Source organism: Molothrus aeneus, chromosome 24, assembly GCF_037042795.1.
Source record: "Molothrus aeneus isolate 106 chromosome 24, BPBGC_Maene_1.0, whole genome shotgun sequence".
Taxonomy (NCBI): Eukaryota; Metazoa; Chordata; class Aves; order Passeriformes; family Icteridae; genus Molothrus; species Molothrus aeneus.
In genome coordinates, this window is record NC_089669.1 from 4,348,112 (window position 1) to 4,373,104 (window position 24,993).

Here is a 24,993-nt window from a genome sequence, read left to right on the forward strand (position 1 = left end):
ACGGGCTGGGGGGGCCGCGGCTGCTCCCGGCGCTCCGGCCCGCGGCAGGTGCTCGGAGAGGAACAAACCCGGGCGCATTCACACGCGGAGCACGGAGAAGGAGAAGGAAAAGCAGGAGAAGGAGAAGCAGGAGAAGCAGGAGAACAAGCCCGCCCTACCCCGGGCGGAGGGAGCGGCCTGAGCTCTGTACCCGCGGGGGCTGCGGCGACACCCCCGCCCCCAGGGGGCGCTGTGGCAAGGGATCTGAGGGGCGGGGCCGCCGCTGTTCCCCGCATGTAAAGCGCCGTGGGCGGCATTGGAGGGGGGGATTCTGCCCTGCTCAGGTGAGACTCCACCTGCAGAGCCGCCTCCAGCCCTGGGCGCCCAGCACAGGAAGGAGCAGGAGCCATTCCAGAGGACGTACCAGGATGATCAGTGGGATGGAGCAGCTCTGCTGGGACGAAAGGCTGGGAAATTTGAATTGTCCAGCCTGGAGGAGAGAAACTTCGGGGTGACCTTATTGAGGCCTTCCAGTACCAGAAGGGAGACTACAAGGGGGATGGCTTCACACAGACAGTAGGTTTAGATTGGATATTAGGAAGAAATTGTTCCCTGTGAGGGTGGTGAGGCCCTGGCACAGGGTGCCCAGAGCAGCTGCAGCTGCCCCTGGATCCCTGGAAGTGTCCAAGGCCAGGCTGGACAGGGCTTGGAGCAGCCTGGGACAGTGGGCACAGCTTTAAGGTCCCTTCCCGCCCAAACCATTCTGGGATTGTGGCCCCGCCCCGCCCGCAGCGAGAGCAGCCAATGGGGAGCGTGCACCGCCCACAGTGGGCGGGGCCTCCCCGGCATGCGGGTGCCTGAGGGAATTCCGGCGGTGCCGGGTTTGGATCGCGGCGGGTCCCGGTCCTGATCCCGATCCTAATCCCAGTCCCGATCCTAATCCCAGTCCCGGTCCCCAGTCCGGGGCCCTGCCTGCCTCGCTGGCCGAGGGCTGCTCCGTCACCTGGAGCCTAGCCGGTGTCCTGGATGCTGCAGGTGAGGCGGGGGCAGCCCCGCGGTGCCCTCAGGGCCGGGGGGGCTCTGGCCGCGCGGATCGAGTTCTCTCCGGGAGTCGTTTATTCCAGGTTATTTTTATTAGGAAGTTGTTTCAAATTCAAGACACATAGCCGATAAAACGCCACTTCGGAACACATCATAGGGAAGTGAAAGCTAATTTCAGCCACAGAGTTAAGTTTGTTTTCCTTCAAAGCAAGAGGTAATTCTGCCACAGACTTGGCAGCATGAACCAAAATGCCAGTTCTGTCAGAAATCAGAATTTATGCTGTGCCATACACATTATGCAGGAAGTGGTTAGTGTTTTGGAGAACCTCGTGGCTGGAGCACCAATAGAGAGGAAAAAGATTGAAAAGCTTTATTTATTTACATTTTCTATGAACAGCATCTGATGCTGTTAATCCATAGCCTGCAAAGGCTGTGCAATACAGCACTTGAGGGCTTAAGACAACTCAATTTCTTTTTCAAGACACATGAAACGTGTTTTGTTATAAAACTATCAGTATCAAGACAAGTGAAACACTACTCTTCATTGTAGGGAAGTCACAGGGCTGAGCTTCATCAGCTGCTCTGTGATTTCTGAGAGGTACCAAAACTGGCTGAGGTTTCCCTGTGACAAAGGAAGCTCCCACTGAAATCAGTAACTTAGAAAAATTAGACAAGGGAGATGTGAATCAGGATGTTTAGAGACACTGTAAGGGCATCAACAACTTACATCTTTATGCTCTAGAACAAACGGACAGGAGAACAAGAAAATGTGTGTGATGTGCTTTCAAAATTCTGTCACCTGGAGAGATCTGATCTTTTGTCACTTTCCTCTGACACAGGTGCAAGGGACAGGATAAATGGGTATTTTTGCTGCCTTTTGTGGCAGTAACTGAAAAAATACCTTCAGTTACTAAGATGCAGAGAAAACTGCAATTATATTAAGCACCTCACAACAGCAGGAAACTACAAAAGACCTTTATCCCTGGATTCTGTTAAAGGCACTAGTATATGAATAACATGTTGATTTCCAGCTTAATTTATACCAATAACTTAGAGAACTAAACCAGTAACAGGTATTGTCCTGTTCCTGGTATGCAGTGCAAGTATCCCCTAAACCTAAATAACTGCAACCCTAGAGCTTATGCAGGAATGCTCAGAAAATTAATGCTTTCTTTAGAGGAAGAAAAAAACAAATCACAAACCCAAAACACTTCAGCAGAAAGTTTGGTGGCTCGAATCTGAATTTATAGAAAGTTTTTTTCTGCCACTTTTTCTTGTTTTCCTAAGGCACTGGGGTGGTTTTGTACTTCTGGGGGAGTGGAGGGCTGGGGAAGCAACAGCAGGTTCTGCAAGCTGCCTTGGCATTCAGTGCATCTCCAAGCAGGAGTGGGCATCTTCCAAGAAATCTTACTCAAGAAATAATAAATAAAAAGATAAACTCTCGTCCTGTCATTACATTCTGGTGCTACAACTTTGAGGAATGTATAGATGTGTTTAAAATGAACAGAACACTGTCATTATGAGGGGGAATGTAACACAAGGAAATGGCTTTATTTGCAGTCAGTTTCTATCCCTGTAGGACAACAGTCTTGGAACCTGAACCACTGGCTCTGGTGCTATTTTTACTGATTTTCCTGGAAAGCTGGCTTGTCCTGAGTGGCAAAAATGACACTCCACAATTCCAGTACTACCTTGGGACAACACACCCCAGCTGGGCACTACCCCATCATCTCTTCAGAGCACAACCACTGTAGGGACAGTCTCAGGTACACCTGGGAGCCAGGAGATTGCTTTGCTGGCTGCTGTGTTAAACTGATTTCTAAGGTTCAGCTTGAGACCCTCATGGATTTGCTGCCACTGCTCTCTTGGGAACAGGCAGCAGATCAGGGCCCTGTTTCCTGTGCTGCTTCTTGCAGAATGAGGTCCCAGGCCCTGTTTTTAATTAACATCCATTGCTAATCAGCTGTGACAGAGTGACATAAGCCTCACTTTTTTCTGGTGTGTGATTTCATGTGTCCCTGACAGCCTAAAGCTCAGCCTAAAGCTCAGCCTAGACACAGCTCAGTCAGCAGTGCCTGCCATGCCCAGCTCTTAGTGCAGTGCCACAGCTCATGGTTGGATGATTGGAAAAGAGAAATCCATGTAAGAGACAGCAAGATGTGACAACTAAACCAGAGACTTGCAGCAGCAGCACTACCCCAAGTCCTGAAGTGACAGAAAACTGATGGGAGTTTTTGAGTTTGAGTTTCTTTGGGGAATAAGAGATTAAAAATAGATAAAAGGGTGGTATATCACACACAACACAAAACATATTTCCTGAAATCCCATTTTGTTCCACTGTGTTTCAGTAGAACAAGGAGCCCATGACTTGGAAATTCCAAGGCCTCTTGGACAAAGGTCTATTGGAATGTGTAGTTTAACTGAACTCCCCAGCATGTATGGAACAAGTGCATCAGGAATCTGAACTGGTGATCACCAGACCTGCTGCCATGGGGGTAGAGTTAGCAAAAAGCTGTTCTCTGAAACTGTGAATTACCTTGAGTAAGCCAAAAATTAAGAGATCCTGAGCCTTTGATGTAACTTCTTTTTCTGGGGACAACCTTTCTCCCTTCTAGGCTGGTTCAAAAGGAACATTCTCTTATGAATAAATATGACAAATAGAAAAATTAAAATATAGAAAAAACCAATGTAAACGCAAGCCCTGAGGTATTTCAAGCACACAGTGTAATTTTTATTCCTGACAATCTAATTTATACCTATGCAATCTAAAGGTGCCAGTAAGAAAACTTCCTGCATGGCTCTGTAAAAATGTCCCATCTTTCTTTCCTGCCTTCTGCCCCCAGGAGGGGGCGAGAGGTTGAGGTAAGAGCCCCGTGGAAGCTGTGATAGTCACAGAAGCAGAAACTGAGGATATTAAAGTGCTGTGTGTCATTCTCTGACCGCTTTCACTCTTGGTTTGGCTTCCACAGGCCAGTTAGATTCTCCAGAGATCTGACAAAGGCGCTGCTTTTCTGGACCTAGGCTCCACTCCTGCACCAGTTTGTAGCCACAGTGAGGCTTTTGGGATAAAGAGGCTGCTGAATGTTGATTTTAGTGGCCCCTTGAACTCACAGCTGGGATTTTTGGTCTATCTCAGCCTAGCTTGGGAAGCTTAAGCACACTCTGCACTGCAGTTGGTCCCAAATGACTGCCTGGTCTTGCCAGCTTCCCACCTCTTTCCCCCTCTTCCTATAGCCTGGATTTCCTTGGATGTGTTTTCTCCCCCAGAGCTTTCTGCATTTGCATGAAGGGTCCAGTCCTACAAAAAATAAATACCCAGTCTCTGCATGACAGTGAAGTCAGTGGGTCCACTCTTTAAGTTTGCTGGAGCAGACCCTTAGGCATTAATTGGTTTTTTTTTTAAATAAAGTACAATTTTATTAGTTCTGCTCTGTTTGGGCTTTGGAAAATAAAGTCACAAAATGGATCATAGGTCTTTTTACAATGGCATTTGTGCCTCTGCTAGTTCTTGGCAAGCAGAGGCTCAGTGTGAGAGGGCTCTGAGCACTGGTCCCTGAAGGATGTGCACACACACCGTGTTCCACCTGCAGATATTTACCTGGACAGGTACTGCACATCCAGGGACCTGCTCACATCCAGAGCTGTTTGTAAGGAGACACATGCAAATGCTTACACAAAGTCTATACATGTGTAAACTCTTAATTGCACATATACAAACATTAAAAATCAAATTAGTCTTAGATGCACCTTTGCTCTTTTTTCATTAAAAAGGACATTTTAAACCCCTTTTTTTGTTCACTTCAGTTTTACTGTAGCTAATACAATTCACCTGATCACCTAACGGGATATTTTCCTCTCAGTATGTTAAAACACTGATTAAAATGCATTACAATTATTAAATTGGGTAGAAGAGCACTTCTTGTAAGCTTAGTCTGGAACTCCTGGGGCACAGTTGTGCAGTGACAGTTTTAGATCATTTCTCTCATGTTACGGATGGTACAGCACAGAACCATGCTGAATATCATGCCAAAGATCTAGAAGAGAAGGGATGTGATTTAGGGATCCACTTACAAAACAGTTATAAAACAATTTGCATATCAGACAATCTGAAGGTCCCTATGGCAGAGTAGTGACTGCTTCCATCTACAAAGCCCAAAACATCAGACAGTGAACATGGAGGAGGTTGCACTGATTTTATCAGCTCACACTGGTTTCACTGTACTTTGTTCTAAATGTCCAGCCAAGCACAACTGCCCCAAATATTAATGTTACTATCATCAATGTAAGTCACATAATAACTGGTGATAATAATATTGGTGGTATCCTGGTATTTCACTGGAGTGTTCTGAGTTTCAGAATGCTTCTACAGGGAATAGGACACACATTAGAGTAAGAGCAGAGGGTGATTGCAGAGCCCCCAGAGCTGGTGCTGAGCTCTGAATAGTTCCTGTGCTCAAGAGCAAGACTGTGCCTTAAATCTAAACCCCAGCTTGTGTCAGGGAACTTGGTCAGCAGAGGGAATGACGAAAGCAGAGAACAGTGGGTGTTGGCAGAGCTCTGCTTTCTTGCCACAGCTCAGTTCCCCAAAGCAGCTGCCTCCTGAGCCTGCACTGCTTGGGGTGTGAGATGGGCACTTAAAGCACTGGGCTCATGTCCCTAAGGATGGGCACAGCTGAGCTCTCACAGCCCAGCAAGTGGCAGAAACAAGCACAGACAAAGGTGCAGGTGCATTTCTGCTGCTGAAGAGGTTGTGGTCACTTCAGGACCTTTGCTGTGTCTGAGGTGGGGATCCAAGGGGAGATGATCCCAGTTCTGGTGTGTCCTTGATGTTATTGATCTCTGTCCCACCCCCACTGTATTTTTGAGTCCCTTCCTGTCTCATACAAACCCCAGGACTGTTCAATATGCACAGCATGATTTCTGTTACCTGCAGAAACCCTTCAGCTGCTTTTCAGTGTCCACTGTGAATGTCCTGCTCTTCCCAGCAGCTCAGGGAGTGTTTCTTTACTAATACTGTGGCTCCTCATGCTGCTGTGTCTGAGTCTGAACGAAGTCATGGCACAGACTAAAGCCTGGAGGGCCCCAGCCTGCCAGCCCTGCTGTGTCCTTGGGACAGGGTGACATCTATTGGTCACAGCTCTGTGAGTACTCTCTATTCCTGATGAAAACTAAGGAATGTATCCTAAAGGATTGAAAGCATCAGACTGCAGTTCTTTTGGAATACAGTAAATGCTGCTACAGCTTTTCGATTGGTTTTGCTTTTCCATTTGGTTCATGTGCACTCTGCTCTCCTCCTCTTAGAACAAAAGAAGATTACCATCACTTTGGACCCTGTCTAAAGACACCAAATGAACTTGAAAAGCACAGTCACACAGCTCTGCTTGCACTGATGGGGGCAATTCCCAGGGAGAAGACACACTGGAAGCAAGAAGAATTGAGGAATCTCACCAGCTGCTGCAAAACACCTTCCACAAATCTTTGAGTAAGGGGCAGGGTACTGGGCTCAAGGAAGATTGGAGCAATGGATTTACTCACTGTGATGCTAGCAATTGCAATTCCAACAATTCCAACTAAGCGCAGCTGAGTATCAATTACATTCTGAATTTCAGCCAGGCAGTTCTGTTAAAAACAAAATATTTATTTATGTCTGGAAATCTGTATTTCAATCAATTCTATCAACTGTTCTCACTAAGCAATGGATAAACCCAAAAATATTAGTGCAGTCACCATCCTAATTCCTGCATCTAAACCTTGGGTTTTGCTGGATAATTTTCCCAGCATCTTCCCTTTCCTGGTGAGGCATCTGTACCTCTTGCCTGGAGAGGCTGACACATGCAAGTAATTTTCTTACACTCAGTTTTCTCCCTAAATTTAAACTCCTTTATATAACAGGCCATGCTAAATCAGGAGGTTTGGTGCTTCATTTTGACATTGAACTCACAAGCAGATTCCAGAAAAGACAGAAATTACAGAAATATCTTTCTTGACACCAATGAAGTTTCTAGTCAGGAGGGTCATGCATGACTCAGGTGGGCACTTGCTAAAGTCCAGCCTCCATGGGGAATTTGGGATCCTGCTCTGTTCCCTCCTTTTCCCTTTTCCTTTCAGATGGTGCAATATTGTCTTGGCTACCATGGGATGCCACAAAGAGGTGTCATGACTGAGGGCAATATGACCTCCAGCTTAATTCTGCCACCACTCTGCTCCCTTCCATAAGGAATTTCATGCTGGAATTTGCAAGGTAAAAAGAACTTCTTCCTTTCTTTTACTTATAGAATGTCTCCAATTTTACTAAAGACCTGACTTGAAGAAGTGATTAGAACAAGCAGGACAGAGGACACTTGCCTTTGGCAGCTGGATGTTCTCTGGACAGGGTAGTCCTGTTGGTTGTTCCACACTACCTTTACCACAGCACTGGAGCTGAATGAGAGAGAGATGGAGGATCAAAGAGGGGAAACCACAGACTGATCCATAATGAAAATCAGTTGTTACTTTGTCCTGGTTTAGGGACATATTTTCATACTGAAAGTGAGACAATAAATAACTAAAAAAAAAAAGAATCTGTACAGATCAAATAATAACCTTATTCTCTATATTTAAACTGCTGCTTCTGGTAGAGTTCCAACTGCGTGGGACAAAATTCTCAAAAATTAATTTCAATTGTGTGAGGCCACAGCAAACAGCCACATTTGTATTAACAACAATGACCAGAGGAGATTTTTATTGCAGTATTTCATAACAAAGCAAACAAGTGGATTTAGGAAAAGCAGATCCCTGGCTTACAAGAAAACGGGAGTTAAAGGGAGAATGCAGAAAGTTCAAATATCACATGCAGAATTATGGGCAATGCACAAAAAGTACAGCAGAGAATGCTGGAATTTTATTTTTGACACAACATCGTGCTGGGTTTGGAGACAGTAATAAATCAGAGTTTCAGAGGGTTTGTTTTTCCTGTTTGCCTATCTCCCACAAAATGCTTGGAATTCCTCTTTGGGTCAGAAATAAGAGCTATGGGAGAAGGACAAAAGGGTCTGAGGTTGTGAAATGTTTGTTCTAAAGAACGTGGGAATTGCTGTAAGGAGCAGCAAAGCTTGGGCTTGCTCTCCATGGGAGGCAGTGTAGATCCAGGATGGACACAAACAGGATTAAAGAAGTCACAGGTTGTAACTGATTCAGACATTCACTTTTTGGGTGGCCTGAACTGTGTCACACATGTGTGGTCTTTCACTGAGACTTAGTTCAGCCACACTGTAGGTCCTGGGACACAGGTCACGTTTTCTCTGACAGATGCAGAGGAATGCAGACATTTCTCTCTCTCTCTCTCTGCATTTGCAAGTATTTATCTGTGGATTTCAATATCCACAAGGGCCATAACAGTCATTTCTTCTGCACACAAAGACCAGAAGCATCAGCAATTTCAAAGCCTGGCTTAATTGCACTTTCAAATGTAGAGATCCAAAAACCAGAATTCTGACAGAGCCCTCAGGAAACTCTCAGGGTTGTGAGCCTCTGATTGGATTTGAAGCATATTCAGTTCTATTTTGCCACACCTGAGAGGGAGAAATTCTGGATTCTAAAGGGCAGTGTGAGAGTGGAGCAGTGGAGGGAGGTGTTGAGGGGGAGCAGTACTCACAGCCACGTGGTAGCGATAGATGGTACTGTTGGCCTTCCCCACTGGGTTTTTCATGTAGTCCTCATAAGCATCTTCATAGATTTTCTGGGCTTCCTGTATTGCCTGCAGAAATCAGACTTTCAGTGAGTTACAAATCAGTCTTATCCCCCATCCAAGACTTTCACCTTGTGTCCTCAACCTCCAGGGCAAAAAGTTGTGCCTGGTAAACAGGAATGGTGACTCAAAGGCCAGGAGGGTTTGTGGCCTGGTGGGATTCAGAGGCTCAGAGTGTTCACAGGCTCTGTTCTGTGTTTTGGTTAAGCACTCTGAGTTGGGGAACTTCAGTGCCTAAATTTGTTTGCCCTTCTCCCAGGCAATGCCCTCTTTTCATACAGCCCCCCTTGATGCTCCTTCAAGGCTGAACCACACCTCCACTTTTTCTTGAAGAGAGGAGGCAAAAACTTCATCCTGATAACACAAGATGTCATTGGCTCCAGGTAAGAATGCCAGAGAGTCTTGCAGGGAAAAGTCTCCTGGAAAGTTTTCCTATGGAAGAGCCAGGTCAGTGGGCACTGGAACCCATAACTACCCCATCATTACATCAGAGGCTGTTTGCTACTTACCACTTTCTTGCCTATGAAGGCAAATACTCCAGCAGTGACCTCACCTGCAAATATCACCAACAGGCAAGCAAAGAACTGCAGAGGAAGAAGAAAATCTCACATGAGTATGGCTTGTTCATGGGGGCTGCCAGCCAGCCCTCGTCCTCCCCAGGCCCCAACAGCCCATCCTGAACCAGAGCTCTGAGGGGGCTCTGCACAGGGCTGCCAAGGCAGATTCCTTGTCACATTCAAACCAAGGGGAAATGGCAAAGATGTGGCTCAGAGGGAGCTTCACAAAAATCAGAGAATAATTCCAGGGAATACATCACAAGGGACAAGCAAGGGCACCTCTGCTGTAGCATGGTGGCTGCTGACTCCAGAGACACTGGAATAGCCAATAAAAGGCCATAAGACCTTTCAGGTGTTGGACTGTAAAGATCTTTGCATTAATGACACCAAGCACTGAATGCTTTGCATGGTTTCCCTGCAGAGCCCAGGCCCTGGAAACCTTTTACTCACAGTTCCAATTAAGCACTGGGACTCCCGCGCTGCTCCACAGCACCCGAAAAATCCAACTGCTGACATGATGGCCCCTGCTCCCACCAGTACATAGAGTCCTGTGGAAAGCAGAGCCAGCAACCATTTCAGAGAGTTTCTGTCCCCAAAGTCTGCTACCTATTTCATCAGCCCCACACATTTACAGGTATAACAAAGTCTCTGACTCTCACAAAACTGGTTACACAGAAAAGGTTCTCTGACCACAGGAGGAGAGCAATACTTTCTTCAGAGTTCTTGGAGAAGTAAATAAGACAATTTGAGATTAGCTCAGTTGGTTAGAGCATGGTGCTAAAAACACCAACTTTGCAGGTTTCATTCCTGGATGGGCCATTCACTTAGGAGTTGGACCTGATGATCCTTGTTGGTCCATCCCTTCCAACTGAGAATATTCTGTGATAAGAATCTGGGACTTTCACCTTCCTAGTTTGTTGTCCCAGGGACAGTTCAGTGCAGAAAGAACAAACCCCATACCATCCAGAACCCTCTTACACCTCTGCAATCAGCAATGTAAGGCAAAAAAAGCCCAGCTTTGCTAGAGAGCTTATTCCTGGGAAAGCTGGGGCTGGAAATGTGATGTAGTGGGGGAACTGAAAGGAACATGGGAGATGGCAGCATAGCCCCATGCAGATCCCAGCTGTAACCTGACACCTAGAAATACTCTTATTCAACAGGTGTTTTGGTTTTGGTTTTTGTTGTTTTTTTGGTTTTTTTTTTTTTTTTTGTATGGGCTTTATCTAGGATAAAAGGAAATCAGAGTTCAGAGTTTTTCTTTCCTCACTTGTGAATGTAAAGTTTTTGATCTGTGTTTAGGCAACACTCGGGTTCCTGTGGGGGTCAGCTCCCACCAGAGCACAACCACGGGGCTGTGCCTTGGCTCTGGCACCGTTGGTGTAATTCCAGTCCTTGTCCTGTGCAGGATGTGCAGAAATCTGCCATGCTGAGCCACTGCTGGGGAAAAGAGCTTTATCTTCCTTCTCCTCATGTCCTTCTGGTGAGGGACAGGGGAGCTGCAGGCAGAGTGCACTAGAGGGCACAGTGAGCCTTGCTCCCAGCCAGGACTGCCCAAGCTTCCACTGAGAGCCTGTAGTCTGCTCAGTTACCACTGTAAACATTAATACAAAATCCGACCCAGGGTTAGCACAGCTGCTGGCATTTGCTGTTAGCAGGCCTTGTGTGACCTGGAATAGAAAATCCTACAGATGACAGTCTGCAATTGCTAGGAAAATGTAAAAGTAGTCAGTGTTTGAGTGCAGAGCTTCCATCCAGCTCCTCTGCCCACTGGTGCAGCCTGCTCGGGGAAGGCCAGCTCCTGCCTGCTGCCCATTCACTGCCACATCAGCCTTCAGTCTCTGTGTCTATCCCAGTTATTGTGATCCTTGTCCTCCCCTCCCTCCTCCTGCCCCAGTTCCTGCTGAGGGATACATTCTGATAAACAGTAATAAAACAAGGAATTTGGCTTTGCCCTACTAATTGTAATATACACGGTGCTGGGGAGATGCTGCTTGCTGCCTGTGTTGGCGGTTCTTATTCCATGTTTTCTGGATTTTTATTACTCAGCCACCTGGGACTTCCTGGGACTGAGCATTCTTCAGTCTGGTACTTGTACACAGATGCACAGCACTGGTTTTTACTGGAGTACAAAGATATCTGTGGCTCAGGGGAGAAAGGTCAGCCAGCCCTGGTGGAAGATGAATTGGAAAAGACAAAAAACCCTCGCTCAGGTGCAGAACCTGGTGCTCACCAGCCAAACACCAACACTGCCATTTCCTGGGATCTCCATGGTAACAAACACAGTGTCATTACAAAGATGTTTCCTGGACATACTCAGTGTGTCCCTCCCTACTCCCTCCCTGTACTTATCAGGCCACTTAGCAAAGATAAATTTGAGTAGAAACACAGGAAAGAAGTCTTCCCATTTCTTTTTGTTATTTGCAGCTAGGAAAGACAAAGCTCAGTGAGTCTGGGGGTGAGACCACTTTCAGGAATTTGGATTTGCATTTGTCAGAGAAACAGCCTGAGCATTTCACTCGAATGACTCAGAGCTAAACCACTACCTCGGTGAGAACTTCCCTTTTAAGGCGTGTTACAGGAAGAACTCACAACACTCACTAAACAAAGCTGAGCCCCAAGCTGAGCCAGCCAGGAGTTAAAATCCACCTTCTTCCATCTTCTGCTCAGGAGACTTCATCCCACTTGGTCCTTTCTCAGCCTGGGACTGCCACTTGGTGATACCCAGCTATTTCTAGATGGAAAATAATGTTGACACTTAAAATTTCCACAAAAATAATGATATTTTTACTTTTCTACTATATATACACACATGTAATCTTTCACACAGGAATAAACTTGTGATTTTGGGGTTGTCCTGAGGCCAGGACTTGGCCTTGGTTGATCCTTGTGGATCCCTTCCAATTCTGAATATTCCATGAGACACATGAAGAGAAGCCTGAAAAAAGTTAAAGGGGCCAAGTTACTTCTCAGCTTGCACTGAGAGTTTTCCCAGCACCCACATCCAGGGATGCTCAGTGGAAGATGACTTCCAGGAAAGATGTCTGCCAGAGATTGAAATGTTTTAATTTATGGCTTAAACATCTTCAGGAAGGACTTTTGCCTCTTGTAGCAAAACTGTATTACAAAAGCTGCAGAGAAGACCACCACATCCTGACTGAGGCCCCACCTAACCCCTGTCACTCTCTCCCTGTCTGTGCCTTCTCCTTTTCTTTTTCTATTTCTTTCTTTTCTCTTTCCTTCTCTTTGCCTCTTTTACTATTAAATAAAATATATCAATTTCTTGGCACCAACATCTAACCTCATTTGGTTTTAACAATATTTTTGGGTAGATTTTGAACATTTCTTAGTTTGATCAGTTTTGTTCACAGACTTAATTTTCTTTGCTCTTCTGTGTTTAAACCAGTTTGTAAAAGTATCAAAGCTGTAGATGCAGAAATATCCTGGATAGTGTAAGTATGTAAGAAGGATCTGGTATTTCTTTTCCTAGAGGGCTGTAAACAGCCATGTAGGCATGTTCACCTCAAATTCTTGATAAGACCAGACCTAAATTTAAAGTGAGACTCTCCAGAGAGAAAAAAAAAAAAAAGCAAAGAGTGGCAATGTCTGGCACACAGCCCTTGGAATCCCAGCCTTACCTAAAGCCATCAAGCCCTGAGAGCTGTGAGGGCCAGCAGTGCAAATCCAGACTTTTAGTGGTTAATATCACACCTTGCCTTGCAATAGTATCCAGTGTCAGAAGTAGCTCAGCTTCACTAAAACCCATCCCTTCCTAAAAAGCAGGATGGAAAGCCTTAATCAGCTTCTATTCATCAGCACTTCCATTGTAAAATACAAAGCCTTGGCATGGCCTCCAGCTTGGCATCTACAGCACAGCAGGGAAACAAAAAAAAAGTCGCTTTATAGCCACAAAATGGAACAGGTTTGAGAGCTACAAACTGACACAAAAAATTCACCATGCAGCTCAACATGGCAAAAAGAAGTGTGTGAGTCAGGTCAGGATAGAGAGCTTGTTTAGGTGAGTGGAAAATGATGAGAAGACTCTCCAGCTGCAGCTTTTTGTGCAGCAGAAGGAAAAATGTACAAGGTGGAAAGGAAGCAAAGGTTTGTGGCCTTTGTGAATTTTTTCCTCTCACCTCTTGTTGCCTCTGTTGATTTCCTGCAATTCTGCTCTTTGGTCTGTGTGTGCTCGTGGAGAGGAGAGAGGGCTGGCACCTAAACTGAGAGCAGGGAATGCAGAGAGCAGGAACGCTGCTGTGGCACCCACACTGGCCCCAGAGACAGAGCTCTGCCATCTGTGATTGCAGAATATTGGAATATTTACTCCACCTGCATTTAGGACCCACAAACAGGTCACTGGCAGCCCCTGAATGCAAAGGGGTGAAGAGGCACATTCCAAAGATTAAAAATCCATGTGCGAATCTGACAGAAAATTGGTTGATTTAGGCAGCCACAGGGGGTTCTGGAGGAAATAGGGGCTTCTTTAGAACCACATGAGGATGAAAAACAACGTGTCACAGAACTGGGGATTTTTGAACAGAGCTTATTCTCTTAATATTTTTTTTTAATGAGGAAATATTGAGGTTTTGGGGTGTGGTTGGTTTGGTTTTTTTTGCTGTGCTGACCCCCCCCCCCTTCCCCTTCCAGTTTTTTTATAGCTGTGAAGAGAAATGAAGACTTCTTCTTTTAGCAGTGAGTCAAGTGAGAGAACACCTGATAAATTGATTTCCCTTCTGGCTGTAATGTAGTGTGTGTTAGAGGAGAACCCCCTTCCTCTGCAATTGTTGTATTTTGCAAAGACAAATTTGGAAAGTCATAAAGCAGCAGCTTTTCTGTATATTTGATTTTGTTGATTCATCCCATGGGGAAAATCATTCTTTCCTGAAAGGAAATTGTCAAATGGGGGTATTCCCTGTGAAAATTCCAACAGGAGGGAATCCCATTTTCTAGCAGACTCTGCTTTGCAATTACAAGGGGAATTAAAATGTTATCTGGCAGTGTCAGAGCATCCTGTGGCTCCCAGTAGTGAAGAATGGCAAATGCACAAGTCAGCAGATCTCTGGATCAGCCTTAGTGCTCGTGGCACTCAGCTCTTCCCTAAGATATTGTCTCCTCTGGAGATAAGGACACAGCCCTTGTTGGGCTGCACTTGGGGACAGGAGACCTGCAAGTCTGAAAAAGCACCTTCAAAAGGAGCAAGGGATTCTGTGTGTTGTTTCTGAGTGTACAAACCCTCTGTGATTAGCAATGCTAGAGAATTCCATCTCTTTAGACCAGACAGAAGAGAAGGATGGAATTTTATAGCTACTGGCTGCAATATATTTTTATGCATATCAAGAGTGAGGGAAGGATCAGCCTGGGCTGGAAGAGATGTCATTTCAGACTCTGGAAGAGAACCCACTCCCAGAGATACTTTTGTTTGTTTGTTTGTTTTTCCCCAGGTCTTACTGAAGGTTTGAGGCACAAATCCCTGCCAAAGAGCAGGAGCAGACAAACACACCCTGTCTCTGTCTGGCTTTATTTCACATGGCTTTCTTGTTTACCTGGCTGCTATGGGCACTTTCCATTTGAAATGATTCTCCTTTTTTTTTTCCCCTCTCTTTTGGGCTGAGTAAATAACACTGAACAAACCCCCAACTGTTCCTACTCCACAGAGAGAACAAGCAGCTCTGTTCTGGGGGTGAGGGACCCAGCAGCAGCAACAGCAGAGCCTGGGACCCAGGCAGGGCTTGAAGGGATTTTCCTGGGGTTGTGTGTTCCTTGCAGCCCCAGAGGCAGATGTCCTCCTCCACAGAAGGACTGAGGCTCTCCAGCCCTTAGGAGAGCACCAAGGAACTTCTAGCACAGACACACTCCTGGAAAATATGAGAAACACACGTAGGAGTTGGAAAAAAAAAACCACCCAGACAGGGACGGTTGTGTGTGTGGCACCAAACTCAGCTCCTGAAACAGGCTTGTTACTAGAAATTTCCATTGTATATTTATTTATAAAATACATTTACAGAACTGGAGAAAAGCTGCCGAGGCCTCTAAAGTGACATGAATTTCTGGAGAAGTGGAACATACCCTTAATTTGAGCATAATGGATTTATCTGATTAAGTGTCTGGTGTGAATTCAGCAGAGATTCTGTGGTTAATCTTCCTGGAACCATTAGAGGCACCAGCCAGTGTGGAGGCTACTGCTGATGCACAAATCCTGAATTTCAATTTAAAAGCAGCCTCACTGTAATGTAACATCCCAGTCCAGTTCCTCCCTTTCCCACAGAACACCAACCCTTGTTACATATCTTGCTCACATGAACCCTAAATAATTATGGCCCAGATTCACTGGAGGCAGTGTGTTCCCAAAGCTGTTCCCAAAGGCTCTGCCACCCCCACAGACTGCTCTGAACTCAGTGTCACTGCACACCTGTGCCAGCTGGAGCTGTCCTGCCCTGGCTGCTCTTCACAGGCCCCCATGGCAATGGATTCTGCCATTTACTGATGTGAATAGTGTGGGAAACCTTCCTCACATGGGAGCTGTGCAGAGTGCACACTGTGGTCAGAAGCACATGGTCAAATGTCTTGGTACTTTTTCTACTTTCACTTTTGACTAGAACCTTTTTGACTAGAACCACAGAGTGTTCAGGAGTGCACTGCAAATGTACACAATTATATTAAGATTTTTCAACTGGATTCCCATTTTCTTTCTTCAAATTTCCTGACATTTATATGCCTGCTTGGCTGCAGTAAACAAAGCACTTTGAAGTCAAGAGCAACTGATAGTGAGTCTAAGATCATGTTCCTGTGTGGTTGTAGCTAATTTAAAGTCTGGCAGTGTTTGTACTGCTTACATTATCTGTTACCACTTGCATCACTTTGTTGTCACTGTATTTCCTCTGCCTTTGTAATACTCAGTCATTTGGTATTCTGAAATCCTCTCGTCATTCTCTGCAATCCTCTCTAGATTAGGACACTCTGGGTAATCCTGTGTGTGCATGAGCCAGCTCAATCCAAACCCTCCTGAAGATGTTTTTGAACTGACAAGCCCCAAAAAGGAGCCTGAGGGCTTTTTGGTTGCTGGTTTGTTTTGTTTTGTTTTTTTCCAGCAGACAAAACACTTTCCTCTCAAGGGCTTCAAAGTGGACAATCCAAATGTATTTACAGCTCTGTCAGAGCAAAACACGGCACAGGACATTTCCCTTACAGGAGTTGTAATGGGCTATACTGGTTTGCTTGTTATGTAGGAACTGCTTCAGAGCATGTAGAGCTCTCTTAAAGAGACTCTGTGTGAAAAAGGAGCCTGAGCAACCCTGGAGTGTGGGGTGCTGCTCCAAGAGGAATCATGGAATGGTTTGGGTTGGAAGGGTCCCTAAAGATGAGGGAGTTCCAGCCCCTGTGACCGTTCACAGGGATCTTGAGATGAGGGAAGAGATGAGGATCTGACTCCATGTTTGAGAAGGCTTGATTTATTATTTTATGATATATATTACATTAAAATTATACTAAAAGAATAGAAAAAAGGATTTCATCAGAAGGCTGGCTAAGAATAGAACAAGAAGGAATGATAACAAAGGCTTGTGGCTGGGACAGAGAGTCTGAGCCAGCTGGGCTGTGATTGGCCATTAATTAGAAACAACCCCATGAGACCAATCCCAGATGCACCTGTTGCATTCCACAGCAGCAGATAACCATTGGTTACATTTTGTTCCTGAGGCCTCTCAGCTTCTCAGGAGGGAAAATCCTAAGGAAAGGATTTTTCAGAAAATATCACAGCTACAAGCCCCCTGCCATGGGACACCTCCCACTGTCCCAGGCTGCTCCAAGCCCTGTCCAGCCTGGCCTTGGGCACTGCCAGGGATCCAGGGGCAGCCCCAGCTGCTCTGGGCACCCTGTGCCAGGGCCTCACCACCCTCTGGGGTTACATATTAATGTAACCAGCCACGTTCTGGGGGCATCCAGGGATGGGAAGCACCTTGATGCCCTTTTCCCTCCCGCAGCACCAGTGGCAGGTTTATCCCCAGGCACCTCCTGCAGGTGGCTCTTTCCAGAGAGCTCCCAGCGTTGCTGTGTGAGCTCTGGGCTGGGCCTGGGCAGCCTGAGCAGAACAGGGACTCCTGGAGCCTGGGTGCTCCCCGAGGGGGCTCAGGGCTCAGCACTCACATCACTGCCACCAGTGAGCAGGAACAAGGGGGGCTTCCAGCTGCCTCGAGGGAGGAGAAGGAAATGGGGTAACTGTGGGCTTGGCTGCTATGGGGTGGGACTGGCTGGGAGAAGCCACCCAGGGGGACAATTTAATGGGCAAAAAGCATTAAGTGCATTATCATGCTTAAGTGATTAAAGAAAAAAACCCCTCCTGAACCTCAGCATCTTGCAAATATACAGCAATCACCCCAATGCAGATGGAGAGGTTGTCACATTAGGCTAAATTAGCTGGTTTGGCTAGAATTGCCTTTATTCTTGCCTTTATTCTGTCTGGGGGAATGCTAACTCTTAGGAACTGCTGCAAGGTTTTGTGATCCACAACAGAGACCGAAGACTTTGGAACAACTTTCATTTTTAGTAAGGTTTTCTCAGGGGGTGGTAGTGGTGGTGTCATATTTTTAAAGTGAATTTCCAGTGAGCAGCTTCCGTTTTCCACTCAGGGCCACTATCAGCCTTTTCTCTCTAAACCACTCTTCCTGAGCAACAGAAAAAGAGAGCTGCACACAGATGATAGGAAGAAAGACAATTTCATTGCTAAAGTCTTAAGTACAGACTAAAAGCCTCTCCAATACATGATGGCAGGATCATTTAATGCTATTCTTGTGGTTGCACATCTCTTCACAGGGGCTACTTTGCCAACAGCTCTCATTTTAAAGGCTGGTAGAGTTTGAGAGGTGGTGGATTTAGCAGAGAAAATCCTGTTGACTAAGGATATAGTGCTTGACTCCAAAATACATGAATAGAACTTGAACAAAGTGAGGCACAGGAGCAGAGAACTGCAGTTCACATGGATGGAACTCCAGCCAGCTCCTGTTTGTATGGGCATCCACTGCTATGGAGAAAAGCTACTAATATCCTTCAGCTCCAGACATGACTTCATACCCTAAGGCACGCTCCATCCACGTACCTTGCAAAGCCAGCAGCATCACTCCTGCTCTCACTGACCCCAAGAAAAAGCCACTATCACCCTAAAACTTTTGTCCACAGCTGTTTTGGCCCTGATGGATGCCAGGACCACAGACTGGATCAGGGGACTGAAACAAAGAGAACAGATCAGAGCATAGGAGGGTTGTGAGCTCTGGCTCTGCAGGAGAAGCAACAAATCAGGGCTGAATTGTTGCTTCTCCTGAAAGAGAGAAGCAACCCAGAGCAACCCTGAAAGAGCCACCCAGACTGATTTGTTTGCATTCATCAGGTTTTGTTACCATTCCTGAGGGGGTTTGTTGAGTACACACACTTGACTTTTATTGGTGTTGGCAGGGATGAGACCCTCTGCACTTCATTTCTGAGGAGTACAGAGTTTGTCCTGCTTGTTGCCCTTTGTCCACCGAAAGCAGAGATGGAAGAATGGGGAACTGAAACTGATCCTTAAAAAGTCCCCATGTCAATTTTTGCTTTACAAATGCTCTACTTGCACTCAGCAGCACTTGGTCTGTACTACTGTGCTTCAGTTTTTCTTAAAATTAAGACCAGCAGTACTACAAGGAATTAATTAAGGACCAACTAATTGTGAGACAGTAATGCTGACACCCTGGGTTCCCACAAGTATCTTACTTCCTTCTGACTCTTGCAGACCTTCCTGCCCAGTAAAAAATTTCCCAGTCTTGGTACAGGAGTCTCCATAGGGACGAGCAATCCAAGGGAATGCCCTTAATTCCACAGATCCATTTGATCTGTGCAGTGTCACAGACAACTCAGATAAAAAGGTATCTGCCAGCTATTGTCCTTTGATGAAATTATCTGGTTTTCTTTCATTTTTTCTCTCTCAAGTGCAGCTGAGAGAGGGATCTATGAACTCTACCAGAGCTGAACTGCAGCTGAACAGGGAAGCCACAGTTTTGCTTCATCACTTGAAGCACAGGCACAAGAACTGTAGTGTGAGATGGAGTAACATAAAAATACATCCCACTGTAGAGGGAACTCCAGAAGCTGGGGAGCTGCAGGGAGAGGATGTTCAGTTTTAGGAGCCTGCTCCAGTGTAGGATGTGTCTGGTAAAATGTCTGGAGGCTCCGTGGGTCAAAGTGTTCCAATTCCAGCCTTTTCTGTTGTAGGTTTTTCACTGCAAACTGCAGTGGGGAATATGGATCACCAAACACAAAACCACAAGCAACAGAAAGCTAGGAACACATATGTGCTTGCCCACAGCACTGCTGCCTGTAAGCTGTTCTCCAACCAACAAAAACATCTCAGTGGCTGGAAAAGATGAACAGGCCTGGTTGCCAAGTCATGGCCCAAACTATTCCAGGGGCAGAAAAGACAGCTGGGCTGCTGGTAAAGAACAGGGCTATTTAAGGAGACTCACTCTGGCCTAATGGAAAATGCAAGGATAGAATTATCAATTATTTTACACTAACCCAACATTTCAGATCCAGGAAAAAAACAATCACAAGGAAGCAGAAGAGAAAAGCTGGTTAGAGTCGGCTGGCAGCTCAATCCAGGTACAGAAAGAGCAGAATGTGCTGCCCTTTAGAAGAAAGAAAATGAACTGTTTTGCAGGAGATGGTGATTCTGGAGTGTTTCAATGCACCTGCACTGTTGTTCCAAGCACTGACACAAAGCTGATGTGATCCCAGGGCCTTGGGTTATCATAAGGAGCCACAAAAGCCATCAGTGGAACTGAGATAAAGAAATCATTTTTGGATGTATAGCTATATGCTGATATTTTAAGTCATACTGCTGATCTGCTTTCTCTTTCAGCCCTCAGGGCAGCTGCTCCTGGTGTGCTGCACAGTGTTCCATATTAAGAATTCCTATGCAAAACCCTGGCTGCCACCCAGAAAGCATGTTAGAGAGCAAACACACAGAGCCAAATAAACAACAGTCCCAGAGACTGAGAAAGGCCCAATACACAACTGCCAGGGGGGACTCCGAGCTGAAATCTCCTTGAGAGAGAAAGCTCTTCAGCATGATCTTCAAATGCAGCTTTGTCTGCTGCAAAGCCACTGTAACTGAACTGCTCTCTGTCCTTTTACCACAGCCTTGGCCCCAGACTGTTGACAGCCTCAGCACAGCCTGAGCTGTGCCATCAGACGCTCAGGAGTCACAGCATTTAGCAGGGTTTGTAATGAGGGAGGGAGGGCAGCAGAAAACTCTTTGGTTTTCTTTCACAGGAATGCTCTGTTCAGTGCCTATTACAGAAAAGGGCAAAACTTTGCTTTAGAATTCAGACTAAAGTGCAAGTTTAAAAGAATTCTGAAATCTCTGTGCCCTGTTCCTCAGCACTTCCTCTCACAGTTACATATTTCAACAGGCAGCTCTATAAATACGTGTGGCAGCCCAAAAGCTGAATGTCATGGTGTCTGATGAAATTTTTACAAGAACATTCCTCGGGACTTCCCAAAATTAACAACTTTGAACAACTTTTGTAATTTCTATTCAGGGCAGAAGCAGACTACATCTTTTGGAGATTTAAATACACATGCACCAAAGAATATCTTGTTTACACTGTGTGTTCCAGGCTGTACTGGAGTTGTGGTGCTTATTCACAGCACAGGATGTAGCAATTTCTGCCTTCCAGCAGCACTTGATTTTGAAGGCCAGAACATCCTTTTGTCTTGTTTGCTCTCCTGGGACAAACATAAGTGGATCAGGCAGGGAAGCATTCCAATCTACAGCACAGGGAATTCAGCAGGTATAAAGTGGAGCTGGAAATGAAGTTGGTGATCTAATATGCTGCTGTCATAGCAGCTCAGATGTAAGAGAAAAAGTAAATCATACTTCCTGGCTCTCTGTGTCTGTGGAGCTGCTGCAGTGTGTTTTACAGTAACCCTCAGGTCCCAAACAACATTTTCATCTGAATGGTTTTATTCAGCCTCACAAAATCCCAGGGAAACACTGCTGGACATCACATTCTCCCCATCTATTCCCATGGCTGCACAGCCAATTCTGTGCCTCTAGCCTGGCTGCAGATGTTAAAGAAACCTGGGCCTGGGGCTGTGGTGGATCTGAGTCAAAGCCTCCACTGAGAGCATTGGGGTATTTAAGGCAACTGCACAATCCTGGAGTGACAGGTAACTGCTGGAGGACACCTCTGTCACCTCCCAGTCCTTCCACCCTGTCAGAGTCACCTGATGGCCAGGGCAGGACCGGGTATTCACTCACACTTAGCATTTGTAGATGGCAAAAATGTTTGCACCAATGGGATTTTATTAGGTCCATCTCAAAGGGTGATGTATTAAACAGAAAAAAATCCAACTTTTCTGGTGTAAAGGTATGTTACAGTTGCCAATGCCAGAGAGCTGCAGTTGCTGGCAGTCCCAGACAGCTGCTATTTAAGGATATCTATAAATACGAAGCACAGGTCCCAAAAACCCACCTGGAAATCCCAGGGAGAAAGAAGTTATCTTAAACGCTAAAATTAGATGTGACTAATCCCAGTTCTGTGGGCACAGGAACAAGCTGATTCCTGCCCAGGTTGGATAAACAGCTCCTGAGATGACTGAACACCAGGTAATATCACTTTTCAGCTGTGGAAGGATTTGCTTTGGCACTTTGGTCCCACTGAGGCCTCCACAGGGAGAATTGCTGAGCAGAATTTTGCTGCTGTCCTGGTTCTGGGAACATTCTGAAAGGACACTTGTTTTGTTGGCTGGAAGCTGCACACAAAATTCTGGAGGGATATACTGGTGAGCCCCACAAGTCTCTGACCTGTCTCACCTTCTATTCTGAGAGTATTAGCACAATTCACTTAGGATATGAGGGGCTGGATCAAATCCAGGAGAAGAGATTAGTTAGGTCTAAGGAAGTGGCTGTCAATCAGAGAAAGGTCAAAAGCCATCACACACATGGCACACAGCACCAGAATATCCAGTTTTGTATAGGTCAGCCCAGAAATTGTTGACCAAGGTGTGTCACCTGCCCCAGGATGCAGCCAAGGCTGGAGGCTGCTGCCCCCCAGCACTGTCACTTACCCATGAAGAAAAGTTCCGGGGACTTTTTGTCTGTAGCAAACTCTGCCATGGGCCCACCGAAGCGCAGCCACAGCCCGAAGGCAATGACAGCCAGTCCTGCCAGCTGCAACACAAACACAGCAGTCAGGGCTGCAGTGACAAGTGGCTGCAGAGCATCACAGCAGTGTCTTGGCACCTTGTGCTTTCTTAAAATCCCACAGCTCAGAACTGCACTGTCAGAAAATTCATGCAGCACTTGCCAGGCTCTGATAACAACAAATTCCTATTACAGTGCAATGTACTTTCTTCTTTCAGCTCCTCATTGTAGTGGTGCTTCTGAACTTACTAGAGACTCTCAAACCTTGTCAGTTATTTAATTATCAAAACTAGGCCTGAATTGTCATTAGAGATGGAATGGGGCAGGGGACCCCCAACAAAACTAGGAGGTGCAAGGATTGTTACTGGGTCGATATCTTGGATCACAGAAATTACAAACCAGTGATAGATGCTGTCAAGTGCAAGGGAAAATTCCCTTTAATGTGAATAAGACCAGGTCACAAAGGAGTATCACAGCATGTTGTTTGAGGGAAAAGATCTACAGAGGTTTCAGCCTCACCACGTGCCAGACAGATCATCAGCCTGCCAGGCAGAGCTGTGTGTCCTGCAGGCAGAGAACTCCAGCACCCCTCAGGGCAGAGCTGTGTGACCTGGCAGAGAACTCCAGCACCCCTCAGGAGCAGAGCTGTGTGTCCTGCAGGCAGAGAACTCCAGCACCCCTCAGGAGCAGAGCTGTGTGTCCTGCAGGCACCTCCAGCACCCCTCAGGAGCAGAGCTGTGTGTCCTGACAGAGAACTCCAGCACTCCTCAGGGCAGAGCTGTGTGTCCTGCAGGCAGAGAACTCCAGCACTCCTCAGGGCAGAGCTGTGTGTCCTGCAGGCACCTCCAGCACCCCTCAGGAGCAGAGCTGTGTGTCCTGCAGGCACCTCCAGCACCCCTCAGGGCAGAGCTGTGTGTCCTGCAGGCACCTCCAGCACCCCTCAGGGCAGAGCTGTGTGTCCTGCAGACACCTCCAGCACCCCTCAGGGCAGAGCTGTGTGTCCTGCAGGCAGAGAACTCCAGCACCCCTCAGGGCAGAGCTGTGTGTCCTGACAGAGAACTCCAGCACCCCTCAGGACCAGGCACCGTGTCCTGCTGCTGTCCAGGCCCAGAGCCCCAGCCTGTGGCACCTGCACAAACTGGACAAGCTCACAAACACCTGCTGCTTCCCATTGGGTGCCAGCCTGGCACAGGGCTCCCCTAACCTGTCCTGCATTCCCTGGCACTTGATCCATTGGCACAGCTCCACAAGCCAAGACAGCAGGCAGTTGTACAGCTGGAGAGCTTGGGATCACAGCTTTCCTCACAGATGTGTCCTAGCAGAGGGTGAGGGTCCCCTGCCACCCTGTCACAGCATGGGGACCTCCCTGCTGCCAGCCTTGGGCTGCCAGGGCCTCTCCAGGCTGTGGAGTGCCCCTGACAGTTCGGGATGAATGTCCCAGCCAGCTGAGGAGATGATTCCTTCCATCTCAGTGAAAAGGCAGATAACAAAACACAGTACTTGTCACTTTTGAGAAACAAATAACACAAAGCTTTGTCCTTCTGCTGCCTTGCAGCTGCAGCTGGGCAGCAATCACAGTGCCCCTCCAGCTCGAGCACAGCAGCACTGTGTCCCCGGAGCACGCAGCGCTGTCACCATGAGGGAACAGCCTTTGGTTTAACTGTGCTTCAAGCATAAAGGAGACAAAAGCCCAAAACTGCTTGGTCCAGAGAGGCTGAACAGGATGACTTTGTGGTTTCTTTTAAAAAGACCCCAGTGAATCAGAAGGAAAGAAAAAGACATTTAAGAAGATAACATTGCTGATTGTTTTCTGGAAAGCTGAAGGGAGAACAGTGCATGAGGGAGGGAAAGTGAGAGAAGAGAAAGCGTGAATTCAGCTGCGTGGAACTGTGAGACTATTGAAAAGGTGCAATGTGGGAAGAATGGACACAGCATTCCCTAAATCTCTAGGATGATCTTGTAGCAGCTGTTGGCTCCCTATTTGAAATTACATTAGTAAAAAGCACCGTGATGCTGTGAAATGTTCTGCTCACTGCACTCTACTGGGGGAACCTCTCTCAGCTTCCTCCTGCAGCCGCGTGGTTGCCGGGGAAATGATCGCTCCTTTAAATGATCAGTTTAGACAGATGCCGTCTCTGCTCAGCAATGTCATCTTACACCGAGCCGGTGCTTTATTTCCCTAGGAGCGAGCAGAAGCCGGGAGCGCAGTGTCAGCTCGGGGAGCCGATCCCGCAGGGCTGCCCGGAGGGAGCCGCGCCCGTTCCACCCCCCCGGCACCCCCGGCACCTGCAGCAGGTGCCCGGCCCCGCCCGGCCCCGCTCCGCCCGGCGCTCACCCAGAAGGTCAGGTTGAAGATGAAGAGCAGGATCTTGACGCAGCGCATCCCTCCATAGCCCACGCCCATGGCGGGCGCTCCGGCAGCAGCTCCGCGGCGGCTCGGCCCGACTCCGGCGGGGCGGCCCCGGGGGCAGGTGCGGGGCCGGGCGGGGCCGGCGCTGCCCGGGCGGATCCGCCGACCTGGG

At 47.0% G+C, this 24,993-nt stretch overlaps 1 protein-coding gene across 2 annotated transcripts; it reads right to left on the bottom strand.

Moving 5' to 3' along the window:
* Window positions 1-1,090: 1,090 nt before the first annotated feature.
* TSPAN2 (tetraspanin 2) lies at window positions 1,091-24,993 on the bottom strand. Of its 2 annotated transcripts, none has more exons than XM_066565471.1 (8): window positions 24,807-24,993; window positions 22,396-22,498; window positions 9,754-9,851; window positions 9,256-9,330; window positions 8,654-8,755; window positions 7,366-7,440; window positions 6,556-6,639; window positions 1,091-5,054 (listed from the first exon to the last, which is right to left on the bottom strand). In XM_066565471.1, the coding sequence occupies exons 1-8, from the start codon at window positions 24,873-24,875 to the stop codon at window positions 4,989-4,991; spliced, it is 672 nt and encodes a 223-aa protein (XP_066421568.1). In that variant the 5' UTR covers window positions 24,876-24,993; the 3' UTR covers window positions 1,091-4,988. The 2 variants fall into 2 exon arrangements, with proteins under 2 accessions (XP_066421568.1, XP_066421569.1); XM_066565472.1 differs by lacking the exon at window positions 1,091-5,054 and adding an exon at window positions 5,072-6,438.